The 27,029-nt window shown below is 38.6% G+C and overlaps 1 protein-coding gene across 1 annotated transcript in view; it reads left to right on the top strand.

The window, feature by feature from the left end:
• The window catches only part of Macrod2 (mono-ADP ribosylhydrolase 2), a 1,315,286-nt gene that overhangs the window by 1,283,746 nt on the left and 4,511 nt on the right, over window positions 1–27,029 (top strand). Inside the window, exons 13-14 of the mRNA XM_036186599.1 lie at window positions 11,025–11,087; window positions 22,233–22,300. Of these exons, the coding sequence (XP_036042492.1) occupies window positions 11,025–11,087; window positions 22,233–22,300 (131 nt within the window). The remainder of the gene's footprint in view (window positions 1–11,024; window positions 11,088–22,232; window positions 22,301–27,029) is intronic.

Genomic DNA, 27,029 nt, shown 5'->3' with positions numbered 1-27,029 from the left:
AGGCTCTTAAGTTATAACAAGTGTCTGTGCATATGGAATAAAAGCCTTCTTCCTTGCATTTGAGCTTGGGAGCAAAATATCTGTGATAGATGCCCTAAACTCTCAGAACAGTTTTCTTCCATCTTAACAGCATTCAAAAGTCAACAAAGCTGGGATTAGGAGATTTTTCTGGATATTTTATTAATTCAGTACTTTCTACATGTATCATTTTTTGTTTGGTAGATACAGAAATTAAGCTATTATCATATGTTAATTTGTAAGATACAAATCAAATTTGTGATCGCACAAATCAAATTTGTAATTTCTATGAGACAGATCTAGGAAACAATGCTAAGACTGGGTTCTTTGACAAACATTAAATGTGTGTGTGTGTGTGTGTGTGTGTGTGCGCGCGCGCGCGTGCGCTCACATGCACATGTGCATGCACTATAACCATAATAATGCTGCATATTAAATTATCATTAGCCACAGCTTAGAATAAAAGTCATCAAATATTTTGAGCATGAATATCAGGACCAACTATAGCTTCTCTGGTCCAGAAAGCATGTTGGGCTCTGAGTTGAGTCCTGGTCTCATCCTCATTTGGGTCAGCTGATCCACAAAGCATCTTCCTCAATGGGAAAACAGGCAGACTCAACTGCACAAATGCATTGCCAGTCCCTATGTAACTTGGTCTAGGAGATGCCTTGTGACCCAGTAAATTTTGCATGACCAAAGTTAGCATCAGCAGTCAGTGAAATAGATTCCCAAAAGGGAATTGGGTAGGAAATGAACATTTTCAGTAATCAATAATGAAATTGGAACAATATATGTTGGTATAGTGGCTGAAGAATATTTCATTTGGATCAGCACCGCTTTATTTAATTCAGTAAGGTGCAATTTGAACAGGCCCTGTTCTCTGCAGCTCACATGCAACTGTGTATTCCTGAGAAATGATTGTCATTCTTTGTTTGGATGAGTTAACTATTAGTAAACATATCAAAATATAATCTTGGAGGACCCTCCAACATCTCTCCAAATTTATGTATTTAAGAAACTAGTTACCTGGCATTCAGTATGCATAATGGCATCTTTTCTTCTGTGATGAGGTCTGCTCCATTTATCACGTTTTATGTAATGTCATTGACCTACAAAAGGTTGCTATAATCAAAGCTTTGAGAAGAACAGTGGCAGTTAGTAATTGAAAATGAAAATGGCACTGAATGTCCTAGACTCTGTTTCAGCTCTTTTATCTCCTGCTATGAGCCCTGAAATATACCTCTTGTTTATGTTCCAAGCAGTACCAATCAAAATGGGGGAAGGTCAGACAAACTGGAATAAATAGAGAATAGAAGCGTTTTGTTTTATCAGATCTATTGTCTATTTGGAATGGACTCATTTCTCTGGCACACTCAGTTGCATTGCATTGTGCAGCAGGATAGAAACCATTCAGATAACACCAGTGCCACACTCATGTCAGAATAACAAATGTCTGTTCTTCTCCCCCCTTCCTGAATATATAGCCATACTCACACACTTGAGCAGATACACATATGCACAGGCAAGGTCATCAAAGCATGCCAGTGTACATTTGCAGATAGATTTAAGTCACATACAGTGTATGCAGGCACACACCATGCACAGTGATATTAATAAATGAATACATCTACAAAACACACTGTGGGAGCTCTGAGAACAAATCAAACAGACAATGCCTCTCTGTGTTCTAGAAATGTAGGCCTGTGTAGGCCTAGAACTTAGATGGCTGCTGTGTTTTCTGTTGGCTATGGATCTCAAACCACCTACTGCATGCCATGCTAATCTGTGCTAGCATAATGTCACTGCCTAAGATATCTTACAAGTCACACTGTAAAATGAGGTTAAAGGCACAGGCATCAGACAAGCACTTTAAAAGCTTACTGTATTCTGGTTGACTTTTTGAACTTTACTTTGCTCAACTTGGCCTTCCCTGGCCTAGCTGGCTTTTAACAGTGTTGTGTATCATACTTCATTTTTTTTCTGAGCATTGCTTAATAGACTGGTGTCCAACCTGTTCACTACAAAGTTCTCTAAGGTTATTACCATTGGCTGCCTCAGGAATGTTCTTTCTTAGTCCTTCCACTCTGCCACTAGATCTAGATCCCATCAAAAGTAAGATCCCTGAGAAGAATGCCAAGGAAGTCACGTGCCAGGAGAATTAGGTCAGCTAATTTTCCTTCCATGGTAATAACTTCTTATCAAATACAATATTAATGTCATACTTTGTTCAGTTCTGATTGCATTCCAGAGAGTGAGATAAGGGTCAAAACACTTTATGATTGTTTTACTAGCAAAAACAAAACCAAACAAACAAATTTAAAAATAAAAAATAAAAAACATGGTTTTACCAAACTATGAAATGTGGTAAGAAGCTGTTTAAAAAGTTCAGTGGCTATTCAGCATGCCTCTTTGTCATAGGACTGTGCCTTGTTCACTCTCTGTTCACTTTCCTGTCCTTCTGATGGTAGTTTATGGTGATATATTGTGTACCATAATAAAATGTGCCAGAAAGATCAGAGAGACAAAGAAACTAGGCAATACAGAAACTTTTCACCACTACCAAATCCTCCAGCCAAAATGGAGGCGAGATCCTGTCTCCTCATTCCTTATATACCTTTCTTTACCCAACCATATTACTTCCTTCCTACTGCTGAGATTAAAGGCGTATGACTCCCAAGTACTGGAATTAAAGGTGTGTGCCACCACTGCCTGGCTCTGTTTCTAACCTAGACTGAATTAATTTCATGTAGTCCAGGGTGGCTTTGAACTCATAGATATCCAGACAGATCTCTGTTGTCTGAGTGCCAGGTTTAAAGGTGTGTACCACCACTGCCTGGCATCTATGTTTAATCTAGTGGCTTGCTCCGTTCTCTGATTTTCAGGCAAATTTTATTAGGGTACACAATATATCATCACAGTAATTAGTGTATTTCTTTGGGTATTGAGTCCAGGAATCCTGGGCACCCACTTAATGACATGCTTTGATAAATCTGTGCTGCTAGCTTAGTCTTCCAGATTGCCAGTCCCTTCCTTGTTAGTATAGTGTTTGTCCTGGGTAAGCTGTTTACCTAACAGTCAGGAGCTCCTTGTCCATGTTATCTTGTCTGACTGGTTCTGTAACCTATGTGAAATTTAGTTTGAAAACTTTGGAACAATCCCTTTAGTAGATATTGATGGTTAACTAATTCTGTTTCATTTTTCTGAAAATACAAATGCAAACTGGAACTATTTTGTTGGGTATGGTAACTTAGGTTGAAGTCATTTTTCTTTTATTACTAAGAAGACACCACACTGTCTCTCCACTTCATGGTTTGTTGGCAGCTTGTGCACAAATCTCAACTCTTGCCATTTCAAGTCCAAAATTCTTAACTAGGTAATTCTTGTATTTTTCCCTTTAACCTTGGTTTTCAGCAATTTCACAATGACTGATCTGACTTTTGTTTTACATTAATTTTGCTTATTGTTATCACACCCTTGATAGAATATCAGAACATTGTATCACTCATTAATTCCATCAAACTAGCATTTGTTATTTGTTAAAATCTTGGTTCTGCCCATTAGAAGGAGGATTGTAAAACTCCCAAGATCTCTCTCAACACTGGGACTGGACTTGCTCTTAAGTCTCACCACTCAGTGTGTGGAGTCCGCTGTCTGACGGGACTCCTGCTCACTCACCTGTGTTTCGTCTGTCCTTCGGTATTTCTTCCTGAACAGCATTTAGTTTACCAACTGCTCTTCCACTGAGTGGACCTGCCATCAAATTACCTATTGAATCCATATCTTTTTTCAGTTCTAGAACTGTCATATGGTTTTATAGTGCCCAGTTCTCTGAGAAATTGTTTGTTATGCAAATTATTCAATTCAGCATTCAAGTTCTTAATATGCCTTGGTCATTCACATTGTATCTGTATCACTTTGTTTTTATTCTCTTAGTTTTCAGTGATCTGTTGCAGTGGTTTTGGGCTGCCAGGTAATTTTTTGTTGCAGGGTGGACACTGTGTTTAAAGCTTTCTGATGATAATTTGAGATTCTCAATGGTTTTATCTCCCCCAGGGGTTTATTTTTGCTTCTAATAGGTAGGAGAACACAATAGAGCCGTGGCTCTCTACCTGTGGCTCGAGACCCCTTTGGGGTTGCATTTCAGATATTTACATTACAATTCATAACAGTAGCAAAATTAGCTAGAAAGTAGCAATGAAATGATTTTTGTGGATGGGGATCACCACACCATGAACTATATTAAAGGAAAGTTGAGAACCACTGTAATAGAGAAATGTAACTCAAGATCCAAGAAGGGTGGTGTGGGGGAGGCTTGTTGGTTTGTTTTAATTTATTAAAAGTTGTAGCAGGAATCTTAAATGGTCTTATTAATAAAATCAAACCTGAGGCCAGTTATTGGGGTGAATGCTGGAAGATCAGAGAAGCAGAACAAGCCACAGCTAACCTTACCTGGCCAACTTCTCAGCTGATCTTGTTTCCTCAGACTGGAAGCCTCTGAGTCCTCATCTGAATGGATCTCAGCTGAACTGCTTCTCAAAAGCCTGAAGCTTAACCAGGCTAGTTCCTGGTTCTTATGCCTTATATACCTTTCTGCTTGCTGCCATCACTTCCTGAGATTAAAGGCTTTCGTTACCAAGCTGTTTCCAGTGTGGCCTTGAACTCACAGAGATCCAGGTAGATTTCTGCCTCTGGAATGCTAGGATTAAAGGCGTGTGTGCCACTATTTTCTGGCCTCTATATCTAGTGGCTGTTCTGTTCTCTGACCTCAAATAAGTTTATTAGGGTACACAATATTTTGGGGAACACAATACCACTACAAAAAGTGGTCTCATGTGTGTGTGTGTATTTGTGGTACTGAGAATTAAACCCACCCCCTCACATTCTAGGCAAGTATTCTACTGCTTAGCTGTATCTCCAGCTCTGGACTTCATTTTTTACTTTAAAATTGATCTCTCTTTGCCCTACACAAAACCTGAGGTATTTAGGGTACTTCTTCCTTGGTGGGCCCTTACCACTTACATTCTGCCTTCCACCAACCCTCAAAGACACCTGGAGTGCCTGTTCAATTTCTGGTACTGGAATGCCAGCCCACCACTTCATTCCTCACAGGGTCTGTACTGCATTGTTAGCTCATTGGTTTCTTGAAATAATTCTTGTCAGCAATCTGTCCTGGACTTCTAGCGATTTGGATTAGTCTGCATCACCATAGCCAACCTCAGGTAGAAACCCTGTCTCATTATCATCTTAATTTGCATTTCTTTCATAATTATAAAACTGAATCATCTTTCACTTGAATGTAGGACATTATTTCTTCCTTTGTAAACGCTCAAATCTCTTGCATTTTTTTTCTATTGGAGTATTGTCCTACATTTCTATTTTTAGAAGTTCTTTATATCTTCTAATATTATTAATTGCCTGAGATAAAAATATAAGTATTTCTTTTTTTTCTTTCAAAATACTTGTAAGTTCCACTTATTTATGAAGTCAAATATTTGTCTGTATTTCTGCTATGCTTTCAGTCTTAAGTGGCAAACTTCTCATGCCCCTATCCTTTGTATGTAAGTGTAAGTAGTGTGCTAATGAGCATTTGCAAAGTGCTAAACTTTCTGGAAGTTTCAGTTAAAGTGTGATACTATGGTGACAGGTCCTGCTGGAAGTTCAAGGTCTATTTTCTGTGTCCCAGTTTCATCCTCAGACATTACTAGAAGAACTCAAGCAATGTTATAGATGGTTATTCTTGAAGAGTTTTCTTCTTGTGTTATCCTTTTCCTGTGTATCATCAGTTTTACTGAAGAATGACATCTCCCTAATTCCTCCTGTGTATTTCACACCCTTCTTTCTACACCCAATGCAAAAGCCTGTTCAGCATTTTCAATTAAATGAGCCTCAACTCCTACCTCAAATCTTAAAATGGCTTTCTTCCTCTTTCCCTACTATACTTGTATTTGTGTCTTCAAGTTCTGACCTTCCTACCATCTATGTACCCAGGCTACATGCTAAATCATGTCAAGTCATATTTCTTTTTTTAAAAATTAGTATTATTTTTTCCAGCCTGATCATAGTTTCCCTTCCCTCCCTCTTCTCTTCCCAGTCCCCTCACCCCATCCACTCCTCCTCCTTTCTCTTCAGAAAGAAACAGGCCTCCCACAGGTATCAGTCAACCACAGCATATCAAGTTTGGGTGAGACTTGGCACCTCCTCTTCTATTAAGGCTAGACAATACAACCCAGTAGGTGGAACCAGTCCCCCAAACAGGTAACAGAATCAGAGACAGCCCCTACTCCCACTGTTAAGAGTCCCACAAGAAGACCAAGCTATACAACTGCCACATATATGGAAAGAACTTAGGTCAGTTACATGCAAATTCTCTAGTTGGTGGTTCAGGCTCTGTGAGTTCCTATGAGCCCAGGGTAGTTGATTCTGTGAGTTTTCTTGGCCTCTGGGAACCTCTGGCTCCCACATTCCTTCTTACCCCACTTCTGCAGGATTACTCAAGGTCTGCCTAATTTTGACTGTGGGTTTCTGCATTTGCTCCCATAAATTGCTGGGTGAAACCTCTGATGACAATTGGGCTAGTCAACAATCTATAAATATAGCAGAATATCATTAGAAATCATTTCATTGACATTTATTGATTTATTTATTGCCATTCATGTTTCGTTCTATTCTAGGTCTCTGGGCTGTCCAGCCTCTGGGTCCTGGCCCTCTAGGCAATGTCAGGGGTAGGCTCCTCCTCTCATGGTGTGGGTCTCAAGCTGGACCAGTCACTCGCTGGCCACTTCCATGATTTCTGTGCTGCCTTTACCCCAGCATATCTTGTAATCAGGGCAAATTGTAGGTCAAAGGTTGTGTGGCTAAGTTGGGGTCCCAGTCTCTACACTGGAAGCCTTGTCTGGTTACATGAGATGGCCAGTTCTGGCTCTGTATCCCCTATTGCTAGGAGTCTTAGCTAGGGTCATCCTCATAGATTCCTGAGAGTTTCTATTGCACTAGGTTCTAGCTCATCCCAAGGATGCCCCTGATTCCACTTGTCTTCTTCAGTACTCTCTCCTTCCATCCTCCCTCAACCTGACCCCTCCTGTTCCCATGCCCACCTCCCACCAACCACCCCCCATTCACTTGTGATGTCTATTCTATTTCCCCTTCACAGTGAAATTCATATGTCCCCCTTGAGGCCTCCTTGTTACCTAGTCTCTCTGGGTCTGTGGATAGTAACTTAATTATCATTTACTTAACAGCTAATATTCACATATAAACAAGTACATACCATGTTTGTCTTTCTGGGTCTAAATTAACTCACTCAGGGCGATCTTCTAGTTCCATCCATTTGCTGGCAAATTTCATGATGGCATTGTTTTTAACAGCTGAATAATACTCCATTGTGTAAATGTACCATGTTTTCTTTATCCATTCTTTGGTTGAAGACATCTAGATTGTTTCCACTTTCTGGTTATTATGAATAAAGCTGCTATAAACATAGTTGAGTAAGTGTCCTTGTGGTATAATTGAGCATCCTTTGAGTATATGCCCAGGAGTAGTATAACTGGGTCTTGAGGTAGGTCAATTCCCAATTTTCTGAGAAACTGTCACATTGATTTCCAAAGTGGCTGTACAAGTTTGTACTCCACCAACAGTGGAAGAGTGTTCCTCTTGCTCCACATCCTCTCCAGCATGGGCTGTAACTGTGTTTTTGAACTTAGCTATTCTGACAGGTTTAAGGTGGAATCTCAGAGTTGTTTTGGTTTGCATTCCTCTGATGGCTATGGATGTTGAACATTTCTTTAAGTGCTTCTTGGCCATTTGAGATTTCTTTGTGAGAATTCTCTGTTTAGATCTGAACCCCATTTTTTGTTGTATCATTTGGTTTGCTGATGTCTAGTTTCTTTAGTTCTTTATATATTTTGGAAATCAGCCCTCTGTCAGACATGGGGTTGGTGAGGATCTTTTCTCATTCTGTAGGCTACTGTTTTGTCCTTTGACAGTGTCCTTTGCCTTACAGAAGATTTTCAGTTTCATGAGATTTTCAGTTTCATTTATTAATTGTTAATCTTAGTCCCTGTGTGAGTGGTGTTCTGTTCAGGAAGATGTCTCCTGTGCCAATGTGTTCAAGGCTATTCCCTACTTTTTCTTCCATCAGGTTCAGAAAGACAAAGAGTCAATAGGTCATACTTCAAAAACCTGTACACAAAATTGGAAATCTAAAAGAAATGGAAAACTTCCTTGATAGAGACCACATAACTAAAGTTAAATCAAGATCAGATAAACAATTTAAACCCTAAGAAAATAGAAGCAGTCATTAAAAATCTCCCAACCAAACAAAGCCCATGGCCAGATTTTTTTAAGAACAGGGTCCTACCAGACTTTCAAAGAAGAACTAATACCAATACTCCTCAAATTATTCCACAAATTATAAACAGAAAGAACATTGTCAAATTTATTCTATGAGGCTATAGTTGCCTAGATACCAAAACCATACAAAGACTCAACAAAGAGAGAGCATTACAGACCAATTTCCTTCATGAACATTGATGCAAAAATATTTAATAAAATACTCGCAAGCTGAATCCAAAAATACATCAAAAAGATCATCCACCATGTTCATGTAGGGTTCATCCCAGAGACACAGGGATGAATGATAAAAAACTGTCAATGTAATCCACCATATAAACAAACTGAAGAAAAAATTGACATGATCATTGCATTAGATGATGAAAAAGCCTTTGACAAAATTCAACACCCCTTCATGATAAAAATCTTAGAGAGATCAGGGATACAAGGAACATACCTAAACATAATAAAGGTAATATACAGCAAACTAATAGCCAAAATCAAATTAAATGGAAAGAAACTTCAAGCAACTCTACTAAATCAAGGACAAGACAAGGCTGCCCACTCTCTCCATATCTATTCAATATAGTACTTGGAGTTCTAGCTAGAGCAAGAAGACAACTAAAGGAAATCAAGGGGATAAAATTGGAAAGGAAGAAGTCAAAATATTCCTATTTGCAGATGATATGATATTATACATAAGGCAATCTCCAAAACTCTATCATGGAACTCCTACAGCTGATAAACACATTCAGCTAAGTAGCTGGATACAAAATAAACTTAAAAAAAATCAATCAGTATCCCTCCTATATATAAAATAAATAAGGGAAACAACACCTTGCACAATAGCCACAAATAATATAAAATATTTTGATGTAACTCTAACCAAGCAAGTGAAAGACCTGTATGGCAAGATCTTCAAGTCTTTGAATAAAGAAGTGGGAGAAGATATCAGAAGATGGAAAGATCTCCCATGCTCATGGATCAGTAGGATTGACACGGTAAAAATGACCATCTTACCAAAAGCAATCTACAGATTCAATGCAATCCCCATCAAAATTCTAACACAATTATTTACAGAACTTGAAAGAACAATACTCAATCTCATATGGAAAAACAAAACAAAACAAAATAAAACCATAGGATAGCTAAAACAACCCTGTACAACAGAAGAACTTCTGGAGGTATCATCATCTCTAATTTTAAGCTGTGCTGTAGAGATATAGTAATTAAAACCTCATGGTATAAGCATAAAAACAGACAGGTTGATCAATGGAATCAACTTGAAGACCCAGATGTAAATCCACACATCTATGGACACCTGATTTTTGATAAAGCAGCCAGAAATATACAATGGAAAAAAGAAAGCATCTTCAGCAAATGGTGCTGGTCTCACTGGTTGTCATCATGTAGAAGTATGCAAATAGATCCATTATCTATCAGTCTGCACATAACCCAAGTCCAAGTGGATCAGAGACCTCAACATAAAACCAGATACATTGTGTCTTATTTCTTGACTGTCAGTTTCAGTAAATTATTGCCAGGCATACAGACTCTACTTATGAAAGCCTTTCCCTCTGAAAGATTATAAATTGGAGAAGTCCCTTCTTGCTTTATCCCCATTTGGCACACTGAATTTAACATCTCCTTCTGTCAAATGATTTCACCTTCTCTTTAAAAAAAATACAGAAATAATATCTTCAAGTATCTGTATTTGTAAATGCCCTTGTTCTTCATGTTTAGAAAACATATTAGGTATTTAAGATTTGAGAGGTTATTGTCTTCTGGATATCTAGAAATGTGAACAATCATCTCCCAGTATCAGTTAATGATGTGTAAGTTGGGTATTGTAGCCCACACCTTTCATCTAAGCACTAGGGAGGCAGAGGCAGGAGAATCTCTGTATTGGAGGCCAGCCTTATCTATGGAGTGAGTTCTGGAACAGCCAGGGCTACACAGAGAAACCTTGAGTTTTATTTTTATTTTATATTTTGGTGTGTGTGTGTGTGTGTGTGTGTGTGTGTGTGTGTGTGTGTGTGTAGGTGGGTGGGTGTTTTCTAACTTAAACCACAGCAAATGAATGATCTTCTTTCTGAGGGTCATATAGAAGATGGGTTACAACACAAGCTAGCAGCAGGCTAGACACTCAGGAATCCATTCAGCGCTCAGTGTCTTAGAAGGTCTCCTGGGAGGTAGCGGTGTTGTTCTTCTGTAGTTTAACAAGAAACTCCTTCCTGTGAAGAGAAGGGACCTTTCAGCTCTCAGACATGCCTAAGGCAAGATCAGGTTTTTTCCTTCATGGCTTCACTTTAAAGACTCTCTCTCTCTCTCTCTCTCTCCCTCTCTCTCTCTCTCTCTCTCTCCCCACCTCCCTCCCTAAATTTAAATTGCACACTGTGTTGATTAAAGCACATTCTTTCTTTTTATCCTACTAGATTTCTAATTTGAGAAACTATTTATATATGTGATTAGCTCACAAATTAAAGAGAACCTAGGAGACGATGCTGAAGTATTCAAGCATCTTGACCCTCAACTTCCTCCTGTAACCCACTCTACAAAAGTAGTTCAATTCCCAGAGTATGTTTTAATTTAAGAGGGCAGTGGAGGGCGAGAGCAGATTGGTAGCAGGGCTGTGCTGATTCTCTAGTAACCAGGGCTCTCTGCTTTCCTTTCTTCAGCTCAAAGCGAGGATGCGAAAAGCCAAGGTTCCAGTGACACAGAAAACACTACAGGTCCTGATGGTGAGTCTGAGCTACCTGTGCTCAACTATGAATCTGTGTATTTTGTGCACATGTAACCTAGGATTGTGGGAACTATATGATCTAGGAATAAATGTATTTGGTTAGAACAAAGTAAATTACAAAAGTCAAATTCAACCTGTAAATAATAAAAGTGGAAGCCTTTAGCACACACACACACACACACACACACACACACACACACACATTTGTGTGTGTGTGTGTATGCACATGAAAAAATTGTGTTTTAAGATAATACATGTGGTTTATGGCTTAAACATTCCTCACTGTATTGAGGTCAAAATGAGTCATTCAAGGTCAAACTGAAATCAACTTGGCCTGCTATTATCCCTGCTACCCCAGCATTCCAGAGCGCTCTAGTGAGCTTGGGCTTCATCTCTGATGCTTTGACCAAACACACAATGACTCTTCCAGAGCACCTTAAAAATGAACGCACTTAACTTTAGATGCTTTTTAATCAGATTCAAATAAAGATCCAGGAACAATGAACTTATTAACATCCCCTCTCCTACATACCCATGCTAAAAATACTCTTGAATACCATTATTTGAATTAGAAAAATACCTGTTTCCACAGACATGATTCTACTGGGTCATTGAGGTTCATGCTGTAAATATTATAATAAAGATTCAAGTTTGATTGGAGAGGTGCATTGAGTGGAATTTCAATGAAATATCCGTTAGTAACACCAAACACTTGCTGCAAGAGAAGCCAGGACAGGAGAACTAGCAACTATCCACAGCACAGGGACATTCCTTACTTCTATAGACCATGGAAGGCAGAGTCAGTAGTTTGGCAGCTTACTGAGTATATACTAGATAAGATAGAAGCCAGTGAGTATGGTTGCCTTGGGCCTGGGAAGGAGACAAGCTGCAGAGAGTCCTTGTCCCTCAGCAACAGCCAATCTCACAACTATGAAAACTAGAATTCATAGGTTATCAACTATGTAAAGTGATACATGTTTACTAATTTTTGGTGATACATAAATTATAAAGTTACACTTGTTGATGGTCTACTATGATATGGTCTATAGGCAATTACATCATATAATGTCTAAGTCAGGTTAAGAATATTCATCCAATAGTACTCATTTCTTCATGGTAAAATCTCAAATTCCTTCAGCTCTTTGAAATGCAGTTCTATAGTTCTCATTGGCAGACACCCTTCCATGCAATCCTATACCACAACTTCTCACTCTGACCCCACTGTAACTCAAGAGCAATCACTGAGTCCCTCCCAGTGTGCTTGGTCTCTGGTCATCACTGTCTTCCACTCAGTTTCTGAGACATGACTAATCTCTTGTCTTTCTGTATCTAGCCTATTTCTTTTAATATAATCTCTAGTTCTAAAAATGTCACAAATGACAGGATTCATTCCTGTAATGACAACTAGTACAACTAGTTCTACTACATATATATGCCACATTATCTGTATCCAGTTATAAATCCCTAAACTTTTATTTCTATTTTGTGGATATTGTGTTGCAAATAAGTTTTGCAACATGCTGATTTTGTTTCCTTCAGGTATATGCTCAGTAGTTGGATTGCCAGATCATATAGTATTTCTCTCTTTTTTATGAAACTTCTATTTTCTGTAATGACTATACTATTTTAAATTTACACTAGCAGTTTGCAAGTCTTCTCCAAACCCTTGTCAACCTTTATATTTTGTTGTTTTTTGATAACCATAATTTTCACTGCAAGGAAGTGATATCTTTGTGCAATTTTTAATTTGTACTTCAATATTCCTGTTGGCCATTTTTGAGAAATGTCTGCTTAGATTTGTTGCTTATTTATAAAGTAGGTCACATTTTCCCTTGCTAATACATTCCTGTAATCTCTTCTATTCTGGCTTTCAACCCTTTTCAGTGATGTAGCTTCCTGAGATTCTCTCCCATTTGATATAATTTCTCCTCACTCCATCAACTATCTCTTTTGCTGTGAAAGAGCATTTGAATTTGGTGCAATTTGCTTTTGTTTCCCGTGCTTTTTGTGGTCTGTGCCAAAAATCCTTGCCCTTGTCAATGTCTTGAGGTGTTTCCCCTGTTTTCCTTCCATAGTTTCATGTCTTCTATGAGTCCTTAATATTTTAGTTGATTTTTGTAACTGATGAAAAAGAGGAGTCTAGCATTATTCTTCTGCATGTAGATATCTAATACATGTGCATCTCTTAGTGAAAAGAACTGTCCTTTGTCTAACACATGTACATAATACCTTCTAGGCTACCTAGTAATTCACATCGCTATTTTAAGCTCAAACCTTGGTGGTTAGGTCATTCCAATTTTGAAGTATGTTTACCACCTCTTCCTTTGTTCTTTTCGCTCAGGATCATTTTGGCTATTGGACATTATTATAGCTATATATAAAATTATTTTTTCCAACTGTGTGAGTAATATCATTAGAATTTTTAAGCTGGGGAAATATAGACATTTTCTGCTTTTTTGTGTTCCCTTTAGTTTCTTTCCTCAATGTTTTGTAGTTAAGTTTCCCCCTAGATATGGGATTGACTGATTGATTTCTATTTAAAACAAGTCACTATGGCTGTATAGCAATGCTATACATATGTTTTGCAACTTTACTGAATTTCATTAGCAGTTCTACTAGAGAGGGGTCCTTGGCATTTTCTGTAAGTAAAAAATTAAATCATACATGGGCAACTTTTCACTTTGGGGCCCTTTAGATCTACTTTTTGTTCAAGTGCCCTGGCTACAATTTACAGAACGCTGGCAAATGGAAGTGGAGAGAGTATAGGACTCTTATTTCACATCCTAGGAAGCTTGTCAGTTGGGTTATTATAATTCATACTTATATGTTATATTATGTTTACACAATTTGTCCAGCATTTGAATCATAAAACAGCTTTGACTTTTATCAGATGCCTTGTCGGCATCAACTCACATGACTGATGGGTCTGTCCTTCATGCTCATGCAGTGGCTCATCATGGTTGCTGATTTGTATATATTGAACCATCATTACCTCCCCAGGATGAAGCCCAATTGTCCTAGCATATAATCTTTTTACTGTGCAGTTTGATTTGGTTTCCTAGTTTTGTGCATGATTTTACATTTGTGTTTATTGAGGCTATTGATCTGAGCATTCCTGCTCTCCTGTCTTCCCCTTTACTCTGTAGTGAGGGAAGAGAGAGACCTGGTTACCTGAATGTTGAGTGAAAGTAATATTGGCTTTATGAAATGAGTTTGGGAGAATTTCTTTTGCTACTAATTTTTGAATAACCTCTGTGAATCAATACTAGTTCTTTGAATGCTGCCTTCATTGAGCAAAACCCAGAACTACTAATGTCAGTGACACTAAGTGGGTAGAATTGGGCTTTTTATTACTGAGACAATCTCCTTTCTTGTTAATGGTCTTTTCTATTTCTTCATGATTCAGTTTTGAGAACATTTAGGCATCTAGGAAATGCTTTCTCCTAGGCATATAGTTATGTAATGGTCATGATCTTTCATATTTATCAGTTCTATTGCCTCCCTTTAAAACCGATTTTATTATCCTCTTTCCTTAATTTAGCTGAGGGTTCATTATTTTGTCTTTCTAAAGAAGCAGCTCTTTTAGTGTGTTTTGCATTGTTTCATTATCTATTTATTAATGGTGGGTTTGGTTTGATATTGTATTCTAGATCCTTGATATTCAGGGGTAGGTTGAGATATTTCCAATTTTATCTTATGTTTGAATTAATTGCTATAAATTTCCCTTTTAATATTATGGCCATTGTGTCAGATAGGTTTCAGTATGTTATCTACATTTTTCATTTGTTTCAATATATTTCTCTTTTTCTCTTATGAATGAGAACATTTAATTGGGGTTGGCTTATGCTTCAGAGGTTTAGTCCATTATCATCATGGCAGGATGCACGCAGGCAGACATGGTGCTAGAGAGGTAGCTGAGAATTCTACATCTGAATTGGCAGGCAGCAGAAAAAGAGTGAGGCACTGGGCATGGCTTGAGAATCTAAGACCTCAAAGTCCACCTCCAGTGATAACATACTTCCTCCAATAAGACTACATACACCTCCTAATAGTGCCATTCCCTATGAGCCTATTATGGGGACCATTTTCTTTCAAACCACCACAATGAAATTGTACTGAAAAGAATGGAAGCCTGAGCCAAGGAAGCAAGGCTAAGAACGGAAAGAACTGAAGGGAAGGCTCTGGAGGGTGAGGGTCAGAGGATGACAGTCACTCAGATGTGTTGACTTTTGCAGCTCCCTCCTCCCTGAGTAGAACTGACTCCTTGAGTCCCTGGCCTGTGGACATGACTGAACTCAGGCCAGTAGGGAAATAAAGGAACTTTGGGTAGAGATACCTTGAGGTCCTCCTCACAATCACAATCAATGTGCCTCTCCTCCTTCTCTATCACTCAGAAAGAAGGCAGAAAGATGTGGCCTACTGTCCAATTCAGACTACTTCCACAGTCTCTCACATAAGTCAACTCTCTGAAGGCCCCAGCTTGAGCTGAGAGCTCCATTTTGCTCACTGAGCCCAGTTCTGGACTTCAGAGTGCACTGTAGTGGTGAGGGAGGGCAGGCATGGTGTGAATAGTAGCTGAGTGAGGATGCTGGTAAGGAATAACAGAGGTCTACGTGGAACCTGCTGAGCAAGGACCTGGAGAGCAGAACTGGCCTAGTAGTTCTCACAGGACATCCTATGGGTCTTATTTCAATGACTAATTTTATTCCTACATCCAGTGTTTGTTCAAATGTACATTCTATATGGATTTTTAAAGGTTTCCTTGTTATATATATATATTTTTTATTAAATCCTAAACAGTATAATTTACATCTAATAAAATGTATTGGGCTTTGTTGTATGATCTATCATGTTATCTGTCCTAAAGAATGTTCTGTTTATAGCTAAGAAAAATGTACCTTTAGCAAATGGAACATCCTGTGAATGACTGCTGAAGCTTTGAGTCTAGGGTGCAATTTAATCCTTTTGTTTGCTTGGATTTTCTGGCTAGATGATCTTTCCATTGCTGCAAATGTGATATTAACATCTTCAGCTGCTATGTTAAGAGGCTAGCCATCCACTTAGGGCCACTAAGATCTGCTGTATATATTTAAAAGTTTCTCTTGCAGAATTGACCCATTTGTCATAAAACAACCCTTTCTTACCTCTTTTCACTATAAGTAAGTCAAGTCATTTTATCTGCTGTATGTATGGCTATTCCTGCTTCCTTTTGGATCCCCTGAGCATAGAGTACTCCATCTCTCTGTTCTCAATCTATACATACCTTGAGTGGTGAGCTAGGTTTCTTCAAAACAATATATAATTTGGTCTTATATTTTATCCCAATATGTAACTGTGACTTTTCATTGGAAACTTGATTTACATTCAAGGTAAGGTCTTACGTCAGCCATTGTGTAAATCATTCCCTAGTTTTCTTGTACTTCCTTTCTTCCATTGTTCCTCTTATAAGCCAAAAATAATTATTTCATCACACTTGACACAACACTTATAAAAATCTTTTGAAATCATAATATAAAGAACAGAAACAAAAGGGCAAAAATACACTAATTATCAAGTATGGTGACACATACCTGTAATCTCAGCTCTTTGGAAGTAGAGTCAAGAAGGGTCAGAAGTTCAAGGTCATCTTCAGCTACATAATACATTTAGTCTACTCTGGCCTACCTAATATGCTATTTTTGACAATGGGAGAAGAAATGAGATAAAGCAAGAGTAGTTTTGAACTTTTGAAAATCCAATTTTCTATTTTTGTGTAATGGTTATTTCTCAGCCTTTGGGTCTGGTTATCATTACTGTTCTGAGTCTTCTTCATGCTCTTTGCTATGCTTATAGTTGTAGGCATTCTGAATTCACTTATAGATTAGCACACAAATTTCACACTTACCTATTACTCATCTCACTTGGTAGCTCTTTCAGTTTGAAGCATCCCTTTGCATTTTTGTAGAACAGGTCTCATACACCTTCTTGGCTTTAGTTTGGTGATGCTCCTCTCAGGGCTCAAGGGCTAATGTGTGCCTTTGCTAACCTTAGTGTTTCTTCCCGTGAATACTATAGAGATCATATTCCACTCTCTCAGGTGTCAGGTGTCTTGGGACACTTGTATACATTATTTGTTTCTTTTCTCTTGCAGCTTTGAGAATCTCTTCATCTTTAATCATATGATATGTTGGGAAAATAGAGTAGATTAAATCTGATTGGTGACTGTGGTGATATTTTGTTTGTGTTCTAACAAATAAAGGTTGCCTGGAGCTTAGAGTATGTAGCTAGACACTAGTTAACCATAGAGGCCAGTACTAGGGAGGTGGAGACAAAAGGCAGGAGAAGACAGGAGCTTGGCCCTCCTTTTTGGTCTGAGAAGTCGTGGAGGTTAAGAACTGACTTTGGCTAGTTTCTTTACTTCTCTGATCTTTCAGCATTTACCTCTATATCTGATTCCAGGTTTTTATTATGAAGACCAATTAGAATTCATGAGAAATTCTACAGGTGACCTTTGACCTTCATATATCTGGAAGTTTCTATCTTTTGTGAGAAAAGGGTTTCATTGTTTCTTTCAGTAATTTCTACTCCTTTGGTATTATTATGCCTTTCCTGAATTCCAATTTCCCAAATATTTGTTCTTTTAATGGTGTCCCAAAGACACATTATCTGCCTTCCTCATTTTCAGCTGTGCATCTCATGGTAGCATGAATTCTAGCTCACTAATGGTTCTTTTCAACTAATCTGTAGCTGGAGTTTTCTCCAGTCCTGCCTGACCCATGGTCAGGACAAGTCTTTCTCACCTGCCAGTCCCACAGTCGCTTAGACCCTACAGAATAAACACACAGAGACTTATATTGCTTACAAACTGTATGGCTGCAGCAGGCTTCTTGTTATCTAGTTCTTATATATTAAATTAACTCATATCTATTAGTCTATAAGTTGCCACATGGCTCATGGCTTGCTGGTACCTTACATCTCACTTTTCATGGAGGCAGCTGGCAGCGTCTCTCTGACTCAGCCTTCCACTTCCCAGAATTCTCCTCTTTCCTTGTCCCACCTATACTTCCTGCCTGGCTACTGGCCAAATCAGTGTTTTATTAACCAATCAGAATAATACATATAACATACAGAACATCCCACAGCACCTGGTACTTTGTATTGTGGTTTTAATTTGATGGGCATATTTTTCAGCTCAGATTTTGGGGGTGATTTTTTAAATTTCTTTATCTTTGTAGCATTTCTGTTTTTTTCTGTCTCATTGAAACTCTTTCCTTAAAACAAGTATTTAAGTTTCGTAAGAGTTCTCCTATTTTTTTTTCTATACTGGTTCCTACCCACTAAGTTTTGGGCTTCTTATTTTGGGCGTGAGGTAAGGTCACAGTTTCCTCAAAATTATATTATTGACATGTGAGGTCATTTAGATACTAAATAGTGAGCTGCTGCAGAGTTTTGTCAGCACCTGTCCTCTCAGAAATTTGAAGCAGGTTGCATATGTTTCCTGCACTGGGTGGCTCCCAGGTCTATGGAGAGTATATATTATTTCAGCCCAAATTTGTCCAAATACACTCTTGATTTTATTGTTCATAAAGTAATTGTGTCTGTCCCCATTAGCTTGTCTCTGTTATCCACAGTTATCAGCCTGTGGTGAGGTGCCAAGGCAGGCTCGGACTGATTTTAGAAAAAATTCACTGTTGATAGACTGGCCTGCAGCTCCAATGTCACACTCATAGCCAGTAGTGCTGCCAAGAGTAGCACAACACTGGGGTAGGTCCAAGGCCCACGCAATTGTAACTGCACACTGGTGAAGTGGAATTGTGGCAACAGATTTCTGCAATCAGCCCAAGCTATGCTATATGCTTTGGAAGTCCACTACCTCACATCTTTACCTTGCCTTGGAGCTCTTCCAGAGCTCTTAGTAGCCAAGCCTAGAAATGAGTGCCATTAGCTCCTCCTCGGTGTTAGATTTTATCCTGGAACTTGGCCGTGGGCTGCTAAAACCCATCACTTATACCCTGTTCTACCCTCAGAGACTTGGTCTTACAGCATACTAGGTTGAGTTAGTGTTGACCAATCCTCACTGACACTAAGCTGAGATGTACCCAAGTCTCATGTTAGCGAGGACCTGCATGGTCACATACACCAAGGAGCAATGCTTCATTTGGTATTGATGTAAGCCAAAATATGAGGCACAGTCTATTCCTGGTTCAAGGACAAGACTGGAACTCTGTTAGCTGGCTTGTTAAAGCTATATTACCTGAGATGTGAGATAAATAGTAGAAACTGTCCCTTGGCTATCAGGCTGGCACTAAGCTTGGTCACATACAAGGCTTATAGCTGCAGAGATTTTCATAGCCACAGGAAGGGAGCATCTATACTGTAGGCTGCCAAAGCTGGACCTGATGCAGGCCCAAAGTGGAGTCTATTCCTGGAGCACACAGGTCTCTGCCTGATGTTAGAACTGGACTAGAGGCTTTGAGCTGTGGCCGACAAGCAAGATCTTCACTTTCTACCAGGTCTTGGATCAAAGTGCATCAGGAATGATACTGGGGTCCAGACAAATCCTGATGCTAGCTTGCTTTCATACCTTTCTTCCCATCTGGGAAGGTCTTGTTCTCCACTCTGCTACCATAGATTTGAGAGGACATTGTAGAGGTAGTTAGCTACCAAGCCTAATGTAGTATTAGTGATTCAGGCCCTAGGGCTCTACCTGGTGCCTGGGGGTCACAGGCCTTTCTCCAGCACCAGATTTCTCTGTGGCTACCTTTGTTCTAGGTTTAGAGTTTAAGGTTTGGACTTAATTATATATCTCTCTCATAAGCAAGGAACACCTCCCCAGGCAGGGCTGTTTGGAGTGAAGGAAAGGAGCCACAAGCAAGTCTTTACCTGCTGCCTGCTTCAATGTGTCTTTTCGTTTGTTACACTAAAAAGTGAGGGTGACATCTGTCACCCCATTGATTGCCAGTGTTGATTCGGCTGATCTGGGTAGCTAGGCAGTGGTCCCCTTCTTCCCTCACAGCTCCATGAGCATCCTTCCTGAAGTTGCCTGCTGAGTCCAAGAGGATGACCTTCCCCAATTGAGGAAGAATAGTTTTCTGTCAAGGGTAGCCTGTACTGCCCTGCTACGGCCTCCAAAAAAAATCTCATTTTGTTACACTAACACCAGACACCATGGTCTCTCAGCACATCTACTGTTCCTGTAAAGCTGGTTGATCAACTCCACATTTCTCCACCTTTGAGGGGTTTTTCAGGGGTAAAAATGAAAAGTAAATGACTTTGAGTTAATAATCACCTCAGGAATAATTCAGGCATAAGGGGAAGTAACACGGTAGGTCTGAGTACAGCTTTTTAGAGCAGGCATTTCTCCACCCTGAAGGCTTGCCATCACCTGAACTGCCTCCCTTAACTCAAAGCCCTTGGGAGCATTCCTTACCCAGAGGATGCTCCATCCCAAGACCCACCCACTAAAGACCCCTGACAGCCTGACAATGGTGCTCCTAAAACTATGGACATGGTTCCTCACCACTTCTTCACAAAGTAAGCTCTGAGGATGTCCAACCCATCCACTGCTGCTTAAAGAACAAAAAACCAATGTGTAAAATCCTGCATCTTTGCCCTAGACACAGTGGTGACCTGTAGACTCAGTGAGAACTTCTTTAATATGATCTAACATTACTTTTCCAAAGAGTTATTTTATCGTGGGATGCTTTTTATGGAACATGTATTAATAGGTTGTAGACCTAGTGTCTTTTGACTAGAAGAAGGAACAGAAATTGAGTGCTTCTCAGTGCTTAACCCTGCATATTCCACTCTGAGAGGGAATCTGTAGGCCAGGTTGAACAATGCATGAACACTTATCTTGCTGAGAGAACTGTTGCATCTGGTCAGTTTACAGGTGGAGTTTGAAATGAGATCACAATTAGTAAAATGGTGCAGTTTTCAGACAAGAGAAAAGATACCAGTGTTTTAAGCCTGCAATCCTGGCAAAGGTCTTGAAGTGCCATCCAAGGGCATCGCTCTTCTAAGCATCTTTGTAGTGTGGAAACAGCATCCACTATTATTTCATTCTTTTACTCTTTCATGTTCTGAACAAAAAACAAGGAATTTAGGTTGTTGGTTTATGCAAATAAATTAAAACTTCCCAGATAAAAATAAATAGAGGTTATTATAGTGATGGTATTAGTTAGTATTGCCTGTGTTTGGCAGGCAAGGAGAATTTGTACAGTTAAGGATCCTGTATTTGGAGGTGGTTGGCATAAGACAACTAACTAGCAGTCAAGTGTCTTTCCTTGCTTTCTTGCAAATTGGAAACAACGATGGAAGCTGATGACTACCAGCACTGGTCCTGGACATTTGTACTAGAGGTTATGTTTGCTTGCCAGGGATTTGAAGTCAGAGTTTTACTGTTGTAATTATCTGTCATTGTCTGTTTCCCATGTGTGTTGCTAGGAAATCTACTCATGACTCAAGCATTCGAGGCAAGCACTCTACCAACTGAGCTATCTTCCCTGTCCCCCACTGTCCATTTCTATATTTATTTTCATAGCTTACAGTATGGGCTTGGATAGTAAAAATCTCATTAAACTTGCTGACCCTTGGAAATTTCCAGAGTGACAGCTTTGGGCCATGTCTGGAGAAAGGCAATAATTATACATTCTATTTTTATGCAAATGCCCACATAGAATGCACACAATCAAGTAAAAGGCACATGTGTTGCTTTTCTATCTCATGGCATCTACTGGCTATTGTACCCACTGGCAAATTTACAGGAACTGTTTTGAATTCTGAAATTGAAAACACAGCAAACCAAACAGGTCTATTGGCAATTGCCACTATGGAGGGGGCATTGCCACTATGGAGGGAGCAGAGTACCTCTCTGCATGCCAATGATCTGCTTTTCTTTGCTTTCCTAAATATCTATTAAGGCCTTGAATTTATTTACTTAAGGATGATAATAAATACACGCAAACTGCCAAACCACAAATCTTGCATAAAATGACAGTTCAGCTGAGAGGAGAGTGAATCCTAACCTCCTGATCCTGTGTCATGAATAAATGAAAACAGAAAAGGCATAGACAGGAAATGGGAATGTTTTCAAATTGTAGTGGCCATTTTCATGTGTTTCGGGGCTTAGGTTTGATAACTGTTTAACATTTTCTGTTTACAGTTGAAATGAACAGTCAGGTTGACAGCGTAAATGAGCCGACAGAGTTTCAGCAAGAAGATTTCCAATAGGTAAGCTGCCCCCATGGAGGGGTCTGTCAATTCATGAGCCAGCGCTAAGGAATAGTTTGCGATGGGCATATTGTATTTCTCTTGGCTTTGTCAAGTCCTGGAGTGCAGTCTGGGCTAAACTTTGGAGATTTGTAAACCAAATAACACAGTGTAAAAAAGAAAGATTACCCCTAGAAGCTTGCCATCCTTACTAGAAAGGACAAGCTGTGACATATTTAAATCATGGGGCACCTTAGATTTCCGCACTTTGACAGCAAGAATAGTGCTTTCCCATCAGTCCTACCCTTTGCCTGCTAGAGTGATCAAATTACTCCAGGAACTTGAGCTGACTGGAGAAGCATTACTTTCCACAAGCATCCCTCTGTGTTGTTTGGTATATATGTTCTTAAATGTAACACTAAATTTTTACCTGAGAGAATGTACAAAGACACATAAATATGTGTTGACATATAAATAGCTGCCTGAGACTCCTAAAGACAAGCACATCTGTGCAGACATATCTGGAATTCAGTGTGCCTGAGGGAACACCCAGGGAACTAAAAGTAGTACCCAGGCCACATAGTCTATATCATATCTTGAGTGGTAAGTAATCTATTAGCATTTCCCATCACTGGAGAGGGCAGTGGAAAAGAAGGAAAAGGCTGAAATAAAGAAATTAGCCTAACTATTAACTAAATGCTTGAAAACACCACAGAACAATGACTTGTGAGTGGGTGTAAAACACAGATAGTGCCTTGGTTGCCCCCTTTACTCCCTGGGTCCTCTTGGTCTCTGCACTTGCCAGAAGGTCACCTTGCACCATACTTGTGCTCCATCATCACAATGGAATGAAGGCTCAGACTGTAGCAGAGAACATATCTATCCTTTTCATGATAATCATGAACTTTATGGGACCATAAATCTAATACCATTTGTACAGAATGAAATTGTTTTAAAAAATACACATTTATATTGGATAAACATTTTTACCTTATCCATGTACATCAAATATCCTGTGAAGTTATAGGAATTAATAGCTGGGGCATTTCCATTGAAAGGTAATGAACTGAGACAAAATTTAAACAGTTCACACTATTCCTGAGTGTTTGCTGGACTTTTATTCTTTAGCTGCCAACAAAGTACAACTTCTGGATTTTTTCTATTTATTTCCTATGTAATCACCATCAAAGTAAAGTGCTAGTATATATTTATTTTCCTTGACCCCCAATAGGCATGGACTTTTAAGTATTTCCAATTCAAAATTATTTGATGAGGAGCATGCAGTAAGTGAGTTTGTGAACACATCTGCCACTATTTCTTCTCCAATCTGCTTTTGAAAGGCTCAAACATTGCTCCTGGCAGGCGTGATGGTGGTTTTCTGTATTCATACAGATCTCAAATATTTTCCGTTAAAAAGACTCATAGGCCACTAAAACTAACCATTTAAATTAATTAATTAATAAATCCAGGCATCATCTGCTTTAACTTTTCTTTAAAGTGATAGGGGAACTGAGACTTGGACAAGTTTGCTGGTTCACCTGACTTCACCTCACTAGTTTTCTGAACTTTATCCAATATAAATTTGCTGCATACTGGACAACTCCTTTGGCTATCTAGATATGTTGTTCCTACGTTGACTGTGTTAAAGAAAACCATGAATTTAAAACATTTAAAAAATGGTGCATATATAGTGAACATGTAGAGACTTTCCTTGTTATTCTTAAACAATGCAGTATGACAACTACAAACACATTGTATGAAGTCTTTTGGTATCTAGAGGTGATTTAAATTACACAGAAGAATGTGCATAGCGTATATGTAAATACCACACTGTTTTATATGTGAAACTTGAGTATGCATAGCTTTAAATATCCTTAGGACTATCAATAGACAATCTGCCATGGATACTGAATTCTAACTTCTGTTTCAAGTTCATTTCTCACATCTTTACAGCCTTCTGTACTTTGTGATGCCATATTTTCCTTCTTTTAGCAGATTAGACTCTGTTTTACACATACCTGTAGTAGTTTATTTACTATCTATTAGATATTAATTATTAATTACACCAAACATTTGTTAATGCATTTGGAACCTTCATTTTTGTACTACTGTTAGGGTTAGGGGTTGCACATAGTTATTACCCACTAAGTTTCATCAGACTTAGAGTTTGATGTGGATGAACACCGAAATATCTCCTTTTCAAAGTGAATATAATCATCTGGTAGAAAAAAATGTGGAGTAACTGGAACTCTTATACAGGGTTGATTGGAGTAAAACATGGTATAACCTTATCTTTTCAATCACTCTGACAAAAACCAATGTATAAGGTGGAAGGTTCATTTGGACTCTTGGGCTTCAGGAATAGCAGGAACATCAAGACAGGGAAAAGGCCACTGGAGCTCCAACAAAACATTTAAAGCCATACCCACAATGACTATATGTTTTCACAAAAACCTTTAAAAAAACCGAAGCCCATTCTTTCAAAACTATTACACTTAGATGAAAAAGGTAAAAATCCTAATGAATTTATCATAAAAAAAGTGATCATTCAGCATTATCAACCTGATTTTTATCCCAGGAATGTAATGATATAGTTTGATACATACAACTCAATAAATGTAATGACATTAAACAGTCTGGAAGAAAGAGATCATATGTTTATTTCAATACATTAAATTATATCATATGTTTTAGCACCAGTCATGAACCCTCCCCTCCACCATAAATATTACACCTTCATAAAATAGACATGGCCAGCATTATACCAAAAGGGAAAAAATGAAAGTCTATCTTCAAATCCAGTGTGTCAGCACTTTTTAACTGCTGTGGCAAAATACCTGTTAGGAACAGTGTCAAGAAAGAGAAGATGGAGTTAGATAGGACACTCCATTAGGCTATGGCAGCCTAGTTTGTTGACAATAGGAGCTTAAAAATGACTGCTTGCCGGGTAGCTTTAAACCCAGCACTCAGAAAGCAGAGGCAGGTGGATCTTTGTGAGTTCGAGGCCAGCCTGGTCTATAGAGTGAGTTCCAGGAAAGGCTCCAAAGCTACACAGAGCAACCCTATCTTGAAAAAAGCAAAACAAACAAACCAAAAAATTTAAAATGACCTGGAGCAGGAAGCAGGATCTTGGAACAGAATTGGAAATGAGTACTAACTTCAATGTCTGTTTCTAAACACCCTGTGTCATCCAGATAGGACTGACTTGCAATAGTTCCACAACATCCCCAAATAGTTTCAGAAACAAAGTGTTCAAGGACCTGAGCCCATGGTGGACCTTTCATATTCAAGCTGCAACAAACCAATAAGAAGACATATGTTCCTCATTCTCTTTACTAGATTTGGGTACTAGAAGTTTTAGAAAGAACAATAAAGACATAAAAATGGAAAGAGAAGAAAATAGTATTCCGTTTGAAGATGATATGATCCTATATAGGAAAGACAAATAAATTCAATAAAGTAGCAATACACATATCCTATCTTATAAAATCAATTGCATTTCTGTACACCAATAACAATTTGCTGTGAAAAGGAAGTCAGAAATTCAACCCTTCAAAATAACCATAAAAATATACTACTAGAAATAAATTTAACTGAAGGCTCTTGCTAGTGAAATTTGTAAGACATGGATGCATGTACTCAAAGACACAAATGCAAGAGAAGTTCATGGATTTAGAAGAACTAGCATTGTTAAACTGTTCATATTACCAAAAAAGTGACCTATAGGCTCAATTCAATTTCTGCCATTACACCTGCTATGGTCTGAATGTGAGATGTCCCTTCTAGGCTTAATGTTTGTAAACTTGGTCCCTTGTTGATGCACTGTCTTAGAAGGTTGTGGATCCTAAGTCAAATACATCCTGTCTTCCTCCTACTTCTCAACCGTGGGCACAGGTCCACTAACTGCTCATAGTCCTGCCATCTCACCTTCTTCCCCCCACCATGATTGACTGTGTCCTTTCTTAAACTACAGCCTAGAGAATCCCTTCCTCATTTACATTCCTTCTTGTCTAGCATTTAGTAACAGCAATGAGAAAAGAACTAATATAAAACCAAAGAGTCTCTTCACAGAAGTAGAACAACAGCAACAGAAACCTAATCACCTGAGAACAGAAAACAACAACAAAAATATAATCCAGAATGAAAAAAAAAAATCCAGGTTGAAGGCATGGCAGTGTTTGGAAAGCCAGAATCCACATGCAGATGATTGAAATTTGACAACCGCTTTTTATAAAAAATCAACTAAATCAAAGACATATGTAACACCCAAAATCATTTGAGCAAAACACTTTATGTCATTGGTCTGGGCAATGTGTTTTTTGTTTGTTTTTGTTTTTCCGGATAAGATTCCAATAGCTCAAGAACAAAAGGAAAACTCCATAAGTAGGATTACATCCAACTGCAAAGCTTCTATGCAGCAAAAACAAGGAACATAATAGAGAGGCATCTATATAATGGAAGGGAGCATTTGCCAGCTACATATCTGAAAGAAAGAATATTCAAAGCAGAAACCAAAAAACTTCAAAGTAAATATTTTACTTAATCATAAAATGACCCAAATAGACATGTCTCAAAAGAAATATCAATGGCCAACTACTATATGAAAAAAACACAAAAAAACCCAATGAATATTATTAGACATGAGGGAAATGCAAATCTATATTAGAGTAATATTCCATCTCATCCCATTCGGCATCACTGTTGATTTTGAAAGGCTGATGTAGCAGAAAAGAACTTACCTAATGTTGGT

Source organism: Onychomys torridus, chromosome 4, assembly GCF_903995425.1.
Source record: "Onychomys torridus chromosome 4, mOncTor1.1, whole genome shotgun sequence".
NCBI classification, from domain to species: domain Eukaryota; kingdom Metazoa; phylum Chordata; class Mammalia; order Rodentia; family Cricetidae; genus Onychomys; species Onychomys torridus.
Note: the sequence above shows the minus strand (reverse complement) of the source record. Positions and strands in the feature narration are given on the sequence as shown.